The sequence below is a fragment of the Eschscholzia californica genome, unplaced genomic scaffold (genome assembly GCF_041429995.1).
Source record: "Eschscholzia californica isolate CP2 unplaced genomic scaffold, dmEscCali1.0.p SCAF_1, whole genome shotgun sequence".
Lineage (NCBI taxonomy): Eukaryota > Viridiplantae > Streptophyta > Magnoliopsida > Ranunculales > Papaveraceae > Eschscholzia > Eschscholzia californica.
Window position 1 is genome coordinate 87,099,547 of NW_028238198.1, and position 10,366 is coordinate 87,109,912.

Sequence of the window (10,366 nt, forward strand, 5' to 3'; positions counted from 1 at the left end):
AGTGATTTTACCTCTCTATCCCTACAAAAGAAATGGTTACCTCTCCTCTCCCTCACTCATTTCCCGCCCAAAAAAAGCTTGATTAGACACAACCCTCTCATCACTCATGTCAGCCTTACTCTCTTCTCTCTCGGACTCCGCGCGTTCTCTTTCCTCATTCAAACCGGTGAGACACAAAACTCTCCATCTCTCTCTCTCTCTTCATTCAACCGATTGCTCACTATCTCTCCTCTCTATCTCTCCTCTCTATCTCGATCAAAACCAGAAAACCGGTCCATCTCTATCTCTCTCTATCTCTTTTTCAAGCGAAAAAGCACCGCCATTAACGCCTCTTGCATTCCAAACGTTACAGCCGAATCTCTCTTTGCCCAAACCTATTTAAGCAACCGGATCTACTCTTTTTTCTCTCTATTTCGCTCTGTTTCAACGAATCTCAAGCTTCTCTCTCGATTTCTCTCTCTTTCAAAAACAGGTACATCTCTGTTCTTCCTCTAACTCTTGATCCTCTCTCTGTTGTTGGTAAGTTAGTAGGATTGTTGGCACATTTTTGGGGTTTCTGGTTTCACATCTGTGGGTTTTGGTACACTTTTATGGGTGTTTGAAAATTTGGGGGAGTTTTCAAACAATTAGGGTTTATGATTTCAAAGTTTTGTAGTCTGATCTATAGTCTGTGATAAATCATTTTGGGTTGTTTTTCGAAAAAGTTTTAGGGTTAAGCTGCTCTAAAGTTTGTGATAAAACATTTTGGTTGCTGTTTTGTGATTTCGGAACCATTTGGTGTTTATGGTTCTACATCAAGCTTCTATGTTAGTTTTGTTTTAACATTTAGGGTTGTGATCCGAAAGTTAAGTTTCTGTGGAGACATTTAGTACTTTGTCTTTGTTTTTTGGGGGTCTGTCTTTGTTTATGAAGTGCATGATTTGGTTTATCATTGTGGGTTGTGTTGAAGAAATGTTGGATTATGTTCAGACATTTTGATAGTTGTTAGTGATTTCGAAAGCATGCATCTACACATAAAGGTCATTTGGGTGTTTATGATACTACATCAAGTTTCTAGGTTAGGGTTGTTTTAACATTTATGATCATGTGGAGAAATTATGTCATTTGATCAATATTTATGGGTTGTTGATTAACAGAATGTGTTTTTTTAACATTCATGGTTGTGAAAAATAAAATTAGTATATGTTTATACATTTTGGTTGTGTAGATACATTCTGCAGTTGTTTGTCTTTGTGTTTGTTTGAAACATATGAACTTTTGCAGACAATCCCAAGATGGTTAAAACTAACGCAAAGAAAGGAGATGGTGCTGATAAGAAACAACAAACTCCTGTGAGGGCTAGCCCCAGGAAGAGACCTGCTGAAGAGCCATCAAATGCTGGGCCAAGCAAAAAAGGCAAGAAAGTTGCCAGCCCCCAACAAGCAAAGGTGTGTTATTGTATAAACATTTTTTACAATGTTCTGACAATAATGTTTGTGTTCTCACATTTCTAATAATTGTTATGCATATTTGTTAGTGTGTTAACATTCTGTAAAATGTTACTTCAGTTATTGATCTGTCATTATTGTGTAGAGGCCTATGCTTATTGTGTAGACACATTAAACAATGATCTGCCATTACTTATTGTGATGAAGCATTAAGTTTACTGTTGAACATTTTGTTGAATGCCCTGACATTTCTGTTATTGTTTCTGTGAAGCACCGTGGGTTTACTTCAAAGGCGAGAGTGGCCAAGGTGGAGCCTCAACCAAAACCAACAGAGGCTAAAGAGCAGAAGAAGAAAGCTGCTTTCAATTACAAATGTAACTTCAAAGCAGTTTTCAAGGTGGCGCGGGAATTGCAGTTATATATTACTGAAGAGCAAAGGAAGATGTTGCTTTCTTCACCATTCGGGGCCTTATTTAAGGCAGTGACCAGTTTTAGTTTCCGAACAGAGAATGTGATGGAGAAGCCTAACAAAGCCATCTATGATCTTCTGTACTGCTATGACAAACAGAGCCAAGCCTTCAACATCGGAGGGAAGTTGATTCAGTTCACTCCCGGAGATGTTGCTTTGCTGTTGGGAGTCCCCATGGAAGGACAAATATATGATGCATTCCCAACCAATGTCAACCTAGATGCCACAAAGGACCAGTTTCTGAGCAAGTACTTCAGAGACTGTATTGTTGAGGGAAAGGCTGCATCTTTTGGGGGTCCCAGCATCGAAAAGGCTTTGCATGTGGCTGCAAGAACAAAGGCTCCGGCTATTGAGTTCTTGAAACTATGGATTATGTACATGGCAGCCACATTCCTGTTTGCTTCAGCTGCCGGCTCCTCGGTTGTCGGGAGTTTTTATCACAATCTCCAAACGGAGAGAATGATGAAAAGAGTTTCATGGGCGAGAGCTATTCACTCCTACATGATGGAGAGAATAAACAAGCACTCGGAAGACCCGGCAAAAGCTTCAGGATGCCTGACTCTTCTCCCCGTAAGTATTCATAACCATGCACTTAAATGTTTCATAATTTCTTATAGTGATAAAAGTCAAATTAGTTTGCTCTGACATTCTTTTAAATGTTTCATCATTCTTTTGGGGCTTCTGTAATGCTGAAACATTTTGGAGAATGTTTGGGCATGTTATAAAATGTGTTTCCATTTCTTATGGTGATAAAGAAAAACACTACTGACCTTAGAGTGTTTAATTTCTTTGCAGTACTGGTATTGCATGCACACCAGGATCCATGAGGACCTGGTTGGAGAAGTAGGGGTCAGTCCTAGAATAGCTCGATGGATGATCGAGCCATTCTTCCTTAAAGGACTGGAAGAAGAGCTGGAAAGCATTACAGAGGAGCAGGTAATTTGATTTTACATTTCTTATAATGTCTCTGTGATTTGAATTAATGTTCTAACATAACTGATGTCTGAGTGACATTTTATGAAATGTTGGAACATTTGCATGAATGTTTACACATTTAATGAAATGAATGTATTTTTTTAAGAGGTGTTGAGATAATAACCATATGTATCCCTCCTTGTAGGTGAAGGTGGAGTTGGTGGCGGAGTCTGTGGAAGAGGAAGAGTTGTTAAAGTTCACGGAGAGGGTGGTGGAGGAGATGAATGAGGAGGAAGTAGAAAAGTTGAAGGAGGAAGTGGAGAGGTTGAGAGAAGAGTGTGAGATGGTTAAGAGAGAGAGAAGTATTAAAAGAGGAGTTGGAGAGGATGAAGATAGAGAGAGAGAGGAGAGAAAAATGATGTATTGGAATTTGATTTTGGTGTCGGAGGGGAGGTGGATGTTAGAGACGAGGTTGGTAGAGATTTGGTGACTGTTGGAGAGAAGGTGGAGGGTGGGGAGGTTAGACAAGAGGTGGAGAGTGGAGATGGTGGAGAGAAGATAGTGGAGCAGGAAGTAGCCCCAAAAAATGCGGAACAAGTAAACGTAGAAGCCCGCAACGAAAAAGAAAGTGATGCCGAAGCACAAACTGAAGGAGCACAAATAAACAATAAGGGTAAGAAGGCAATTTCTGATGAGTTGGAAAAGGGTCAAACTTCAGGGGAGGGGCAAAACCAGGAGCAGAAAGAGAGCCAAGTTGCTGGGTCAAGTGAGTAAATGCTCACGCAATTCTTTACTTCTGTTGACATTCCTGTTTTTGCTTGATAAGAAGTTGGAAATGTTGGAGCGAATACCAGAATGCTTCAACATTTGAGATACTGTTATAAAAGTAATGAATATTGTCTTTTTTTAGATTTAAGTTGGTTTTATTTCTGGTTTATTTCTTTTAAGCAACGTATTAACTTGTGTGCAATCAATCTATCTTCTCTGAAATTCTTACTTACTTGTCAGATGATTGGTATGAACATAAATTGTTCGGCCATCGTTACAAGTTTTTTGATAAACGGTAAGTAAAAGAGTTCTATCGTACTCCCACGATGTCTTTTACCACGACAACTGAAGACTGTCTTTTACCACGAACGACAGTAGAGTGGTCGGCTAAGTAATAAATAAGAAACAAACAAGTAAGTGTTCTTCTCCGCATAAATACGTAAAATGTTGGAACATCCGTGATAACGTTTATATATATTGATCAAGAATTGGAGAATGCTTTTTGTTAAGATTTGGTTTTCTATCGAATGTTGACTAGTTAAACGTGTGGTGGTGGGGGACAGGTGAAAAGATATTTGCAAGTGTTTTGAATGTAGGTGAAAAAGAGACGGAAGAACTAGACTTTCAGCTGACTTGGCCTTCAGCTTTCTTTTCAGAGGTTTGTGAAGTGGCCAAAGAATATGAAAACTACGAGATCGTGGAGAATGAAAGTTCTTCGGAAGACGATTTTGTAAATAAGCCACAGGTTGAAATGGCTGAAGTTGTTCAAACGAAAGAGAAAAACAAACAAAACTCTCTGGTAAAGAGGGTAAAAACTCAGCCAAGAACCCGAACTTTGACCGAGAAAGGCAAGCAACTCGAGAAAAAGAAAACAATCAATGTAGAGGACATTATAGAGTTGGGAGCCGGAAAGTCAGAAGAGGAGAAAGTTAAGAAGCTTGGAAACTGGAAAAGAAGCCCAGTCTGGAAGAATGTCAAGGAAGATGAAAAGGGTCTGATGGAAGAATTCCTAAGGAAAAGTGACAAAAGGTACGAGTAGGTTTCTGTAATGTTCATGCACTGACAATAATGTTTGGACATTCTATCATTACAAAAGGTGACACTGTTTTTTCTACATTTTCCAGTACTAAAGTGTGGTTTAGTGACGGGATAAACGACATATGTGGAAAGCAGCTCGACATGTTGATGATGAATCTAGAATGCGATTCACAGATAATCAACTGGGCCAGTTCCTTCGTCACTAATCACAAGGAATTGAAAGGAAAGTGTGTGCTTTGCCTCCCATCAGAGATCTACGTAAGTGAAGAGATTAGAATGTTTTCCTATCGTCATCTTTTATATGAGTGAACATTTTGATAACTTTGTGCTTGTTCGACAGACAATGATAAAGTCGGAGGTCAACCAAGCTTCAATCGAACATATGCTCAATCGCACGTTGAGTAATAACGCTGGGAAACCGGAGATATTGTTTGTGTGTGCACCAATCTGCCAACCAACAACGGGGGACGCGGCAAGGGGGCACTGGACACTATTGATATACAATGTATTTCTCCATAGGTGGACCCATTATGACTCAATGTCATTTGACAAGAAGAAGGCCAAGGACTGTTACGAAAATGCCAGGGAGTACGCGGCATATGTCGAGGATGTAATGGAAGAAGTTGGGTTCACAATGTTTGGAACCCAACAAAAATATGCAGATGTCGTTGGGGAGCCAGAATTCCCTACTCAGGGAGAAAAGTAAGTGTTCTGACTCATTATCTGTTCCAACATTATGATGCATGTTTTAATTAGTTTGAAATTGTTCCAACATTCCGGGAAATGTTGGAACAAAAACTTATATGTTTTTAGAAATTTGATAAAAAACACGTAGTTATTAATAATTTAGTCTCATTTAACATTATGTTTCAGAATTGTCTGTGACTGTAGAAACATTATTGATTATGCTTTAACATTTCGTTTGTGTCTTGAACAGCCCGGATTGCGGTCTGTTTGTCATTTTGAAAATTGAAGAGCTCGTGGCAGACTGCACGACAACAGGACCCAAACAGCGTACAGAAAACCCAGATTGGGTATCCCTGGCACAAAGGAAGAGGGCCAAGATAACCCACAACATTTTGAGAGAGAATACGATATCTTGGAGGATGGCCCGAGCTTGAAGTAGTTTCCCCTGTGTATGTTATTTTTGTAAAGGATCTTTTTTAATCAAAAATGAAGTAGTTGTTCAGGTAACGGGTTATGTTCATATCACTAAACCCGAAACGACTTCATTCTTGATTAGATTACAAACAAATATGGTTTGTAAATTATTTGGGGATGTTAACAACATACAATGATTTTGGATGGGATGTTTATGTTAAAACAATATGAAGTAAATTTGAATATATTATTATTTTTCTTCAACAACATGTGTGACATGCATTGTCCCCTTAGAGTTTGTTTCATGGAAGAACATACACAGATATGTTAGAACATTCCTTTCAATGCTGGGACAAATTGATAACTGTTTGAGAAATATGTAATAATGTTCCTTCATTAATACGAATGTATTCAAAAAAATCCATAATGTTGACACATTGTAAATAATAGTAAGACATGTAAGGATTCATTCACTGAACATTTTGTAGAATGTTATAACATTTTCACAAGAGAACAAAATATGTACTAAATACCAAAAGATTTTTCTAAAACATTCAACACAATGTACAGACAGTCTGTAACATGTTGAGACATATCATTGATGTTGAAGCATTTAGAAAAATGAGAACTACAGTTGGGCCCGACATGTTGCACTGTTGTGATAAGAGGGTTGGTTGCACCTGCGACATATTCTTTTCCTCCTGGTAACATCTCCGGAACTCTGCAACCGTGTTGTACGTGGTCTCCCTGGTGCCCTTTTAACTAGTGGAGGAAGAGTCTTGGTTAATGGATCAAAAGTATAGGGTTCGTCAAAATTTGGAACGGGGTAAACACAATGTTGGTATGTGTTTCTGTAAGCCTCCACCGTCCAGACCGGATCGTAAAAACATGTACTATCACCCCGAGTCTTGTTGATGCATAACATTGCATGTTGACACGGAAGCGAATCTACTTGCCAACGCCGACAAGAGCATGTGAGAGTACCAAGATTTACGGAATGGCGTGGAGTCGAATATACTTCATAAATAAGTGGGGCTGCCTCGACGTATCTCCAAGTCTCCGCAACTTTGTATTTCGCTTGTTGCTCCAAGTTAATGGATGGGCAAAGAAATGTATTCCATCCAATAGCGGCGTCTCTATGCTTTCTCATCTTGTTCATAATCTTCTGTCTTACGGCATCCAACAATGCTGTAATAGGGAGAACGCGGGCTTTCTTTACCATGTTGTTGAAGCTCTCAGACAGTTGGGAAGTGATGGCGCCATACCTGTAAGACAACATTATAACGTCTGTCACAACATTTTACGGGATGCTTATATTATATCATGTTGTGTTCCAACCGTACACTAAATGTATAAACATTAATTGGAATGACAAAACACTAGGTAGAATGTCCTTTCATAACAGAAGCTATGATTAAATGTGAAAAAATTACTGGGTAAACTTAAAGTGTGCCGGTAACAAGGTTCGTGGTGTTTCAACATTTCAACTGAAAATGAGTAAACAAAATACCTATCTCAGGGGAAAAAGGAATCTGCCCATGATTCCGGATTAAGGGATTGGAAAAACCTCTCCACATTGGTTCCACCCATCTCAACCATTTGTTCAATGGTTGCGTGATACTCGCTCTCGGGTAATGCACGTGCCGCCGTAAACATAAGACTCTGAAAATAACGTGACTGGCGCGCCCCGTTACGTATTCTCAAGTTTAGATTACATCGTAAGTGCCAAGCACAGAATGAGTGGTGAGCGGTGGGAAAAACATTCTTCACGCCTTTTAGAATTCCAGCATGTCTATCCGAAATAAATGTGTAACGTTTGATCGGATCCACCACTAATTTCAAATTTTGCAGAAACCAATCCCAATTATGATCATTCTCAATGTCCACAACTGCGTAAGCAATGGGGAAAAGACCTAACAAAAAAATAATAATACAAAATTAGTGCTGTTGATTCATAAACCAACAGTGCATTAGCAAATGATCAAATGTCCAAAACATACGTGGTAATGTTGAGTGACACCAATAAATGACGCATCATCTCGCTGGATGCAGCGACATTGTAGATCGTGTTCTTAAAATTTTGTCAAGTGTTGGCAGGAACATTAGAATGTTAACGTACGATGTGAAAATGAAAACATACCGTCGTTTCCGTCCTTGGTAACCGCAGCTAAAATGCAGCCATTAAAACGTGTTTTGGCGAATGTTCCATCAATATAGATCACGGGACGACAGTGTTGAAACCCAAGGATAGATGCGTGAAGCGCAATAAAAACTCGGACAAATCTATTGGTAGTGGGTTCGATTTGCAAATCAATTATGCTATTGGGATTAGTAGTCGCCAAAGAATCTACGTACCACTTCAACTTTGCATAGGAATCACCCTCTTGCCCAAATACTTTGTCCATGGCTACCTTCTTACCACCGTAAGAAAAGTAATAGCTCAACTCAACACCGTAATCGTCTTGAAACTTTTCTTTAACTTCAGCAGTACTCCAATTTGGGTGTTTTCTGATGTCGTCATCCATTAGGCTGCCAACAAGTTTACTAGAGAGTTTGAGATCCGCAGGTTTGAGAACAACATCGAGACAATCGTGTATCGGTTCGTATTCTTTCAAAAGAAACACGGATTTACATCCCAATGGTGCAACCCCGTGGACTCTCCAATTACATCCGGGTTTGGAACAAACGGCAGTCACACGACATGGTTCATTCTTGATATATTTGTAGTTGTTCTTGGTTGCAATGGTATAACGACCAAGAGCGTGTCGAAAAGCTTTGACACCACCAGGGAATATTTGCCCAATCTCCGTAAATACGTCGCCCCATGAGTCACATACTAACTTCTTGTCATTATTTTGAGATGTAGAAAGTGACCTTTCAGTTTCCATACTGCAAAATTGAATAAAATGTTATGAAAGTATCATTGATTGTCTTAACAGGTTAACAAATGTATGAACATTTAGTGTAATGTCGCGGCACCAGAGAGAATGTTCAGTTATCAATGAGAATGTCGTAAAATTTAATGACATGTGTGAAATTATGTGAAAATGATGGATAACATTCTACTGAATGCTTCGAATATGTGGTATAATCAGGTGGTCCAAGAAGCAATGTCTGATCATTCTATCAAATGTTGGTCAAACTGCTAATTCAATAGCTATGAAACAAATGTGTTAACACATGATAAAGTACCTGTAACATGTAACCAGATGTGCCGACATTTTTTTAAATGTTAACACAAACGTTAAAGTTATACCAGAAACAAAAAAGATGTACGGACAGCGAAAGGACTGTACGGACACTTCAGAAACTAAGCTTTACACGAGAAGGATGAACAAAAGCATACAATCTCATAAAAAAGAGTTTCATCATCATAACTTACCTGGATTTATAGGAGAAGAAGATGGTGATTCGAACAAGTTGATGGCTGGAGAAGATGAATAGATATGATGAATGAAGAAGAGGGTTTGTATCTCGGTTTGTGTCTGTAGGTGATGACTGAACGAAGATGATGAAAATATTAGAGAGAGAAAGGTGAAAACGAAGATGATGATTGAAGAGATGATGACTGTAGAGAGAAGAAGGTGGAAAATAGGGTTTGGGGTTCGGTTTAGGTAGAGAGATAAGAAGGTGGAAACAAATTTTGGAGAGAGAAAGTAAATCAGATTTTTGAGAGAGAAAGATATGATTTGTTAGAGTTGTTGGATATATATAGGAGGGCAAAAGAGGGTTTAGAAGAAAATAGGAAATCTTAGAGATACGAGTTGGGCCCGGATTGCACATTGGGATGTGTATTTGGGTTTGATATGAGTTATTATTTTTTACTATTTTGTAAAAGAAAATATTTTTTTGTTGATTTTAAGATTGAAATTTAGGTTCATTAATCCAAAATCCTAGCAAATCCTAAGGGGTAGGGTGGGATTTTGGTCAAATACAAATTTTGGAATTAGGAATCCTTAGGATTCAAGAGTCCTAGGATTCTTGGTAGCCAGCCAAACAGACCAAAGATTCATGATTCCTACCAAATTCCACTTTTGACAGGAATCCTACTTAGGAATCCTGCAACCAAACACACCATTAGTGTAATTTGACACTTGGTAGAGGCAATGGCAAAAATACTACATTCATTGCCGCAATTGCCTTTTCCTTAAAAAAAAGGTGGCCAATACGCGAACAACCGTTTTTCTTATATGGACAACTATTTTCGGGCCCGATGCGAGTCAACTATGCTTGACTTACTTGACTTTGATTTAATAAGGGGACAACTCCATAAAGTCTTAAATACTAATAATTAGTAACTTGTGGACTACTAACAAAAATAATAGTTAAAGATTGAAAACCTAAACTGTCTTCTTCTTCATCTTCTTCCTTCTTCTTAGTCTTATTCTTCTTTCTTCACTTCTACTAAAAGTAAACTGTAGTTTCTACCATCTTTTTTCTCAAACCCTAGATGGATGAAGAAGACAAAATCTCTTCTTAGTCTTATTCTTCTTTCTTCACTTCTACTAAAAGTAAACTGTAGTTTCTACCATTTTTTTTTTTATCAAACCCTAGATGGATGAAGAAGACAAAATCCCTCAATCTGCACCTGAAGAAGTTTTTCCGGGCGTTTCTATAATAGGTATTAGTGACATTGATTAGGTAAAAC

The 10,366-nt window shown here is 38.5% G+C and overlaps 2 protein-coding genes across 2 annotated transcripts; one reads left to right on the forward strand and one right to left on the reverse strand.

Moving 5' to 3' along the window:
- The first annotated feature begins 2,070 nt into the window (after positions 1-2,070).
- On the forward strand, positions 2,071-3,585 carry LOC147570687 (uncharacterized). The gene is made up of 4 exons (XM_086653479.1): positions 2,071-2,466; positions 2,692-2,832; positions 3,017-3,173; positions 3,437-3,585. Exons 1-4 carry the CDS (start codon positions 2,071-2,073, stop codon positions 3,583-3,585), a joined length of 843 nt encoding a protein of 280 aa, XP_086509605.1.
- A 3,648-nt stretch (positions 3,586-7,233) lies between these two features.
- Positions 7,234-9,337, reverse strand: LOC147570688 (uncharacterized). Its single transcript, XM_086657230.1, has 3 exons — positions 9,101-9,337; positions 7,859-8,607; positions 7,234-7,631 (listed from the first exon to the last, which is right to left on the reverse strand). The coding sequence occupies exons 2-3, from the start codon at positions 8,604-8,606 to the stop codon at positions 7,234-7,236; spliced, it is 1,146 nt and encodes a 381-aa protein (XP_086513356.1). The 5' UTR covers position 8,607; positions 9,101-9,337.
- Positions 9,338-10,366: the final 1,029 nt, after the last annotated feature.

Coding starts and splice junctions, on each gene's coding strand:
- LOC147570687 (XM_086653479.1), top strand. CDS start 2,071: ATGGAAGGACAAATATATGATGCATTCCCAACCAATGTCAACCTAGAT. Junction 2,467..2,691: donor GATGCCTGACTCTTCTCCCC/GTAAGTATTCAT, acceptor ATTTCTTTGCAG/TACTGGTATTGCATGCACAC. Junction 2,833..3,016: donor AAAGCATTACAGAGGAGCAG/GTAATTTGATTT, acceptor CCCTCCTTGTAG/GTGAAGGTGGAGTTGGTGGC.
- LOC147570688 (XM_086657230.1), bottom strand. CDS start 8,606: ATGGAAACTGAAAGGTCACTTTCTACATCTCAAAATAATGACAAGAAG. Junction 7,632..7,858: donor TACCAAGGACGGAAACGACG/GTATGTTTTCAT, acceptor TTTTTTTGTTAG/GTCTTTTCCCCATTGCTTAC.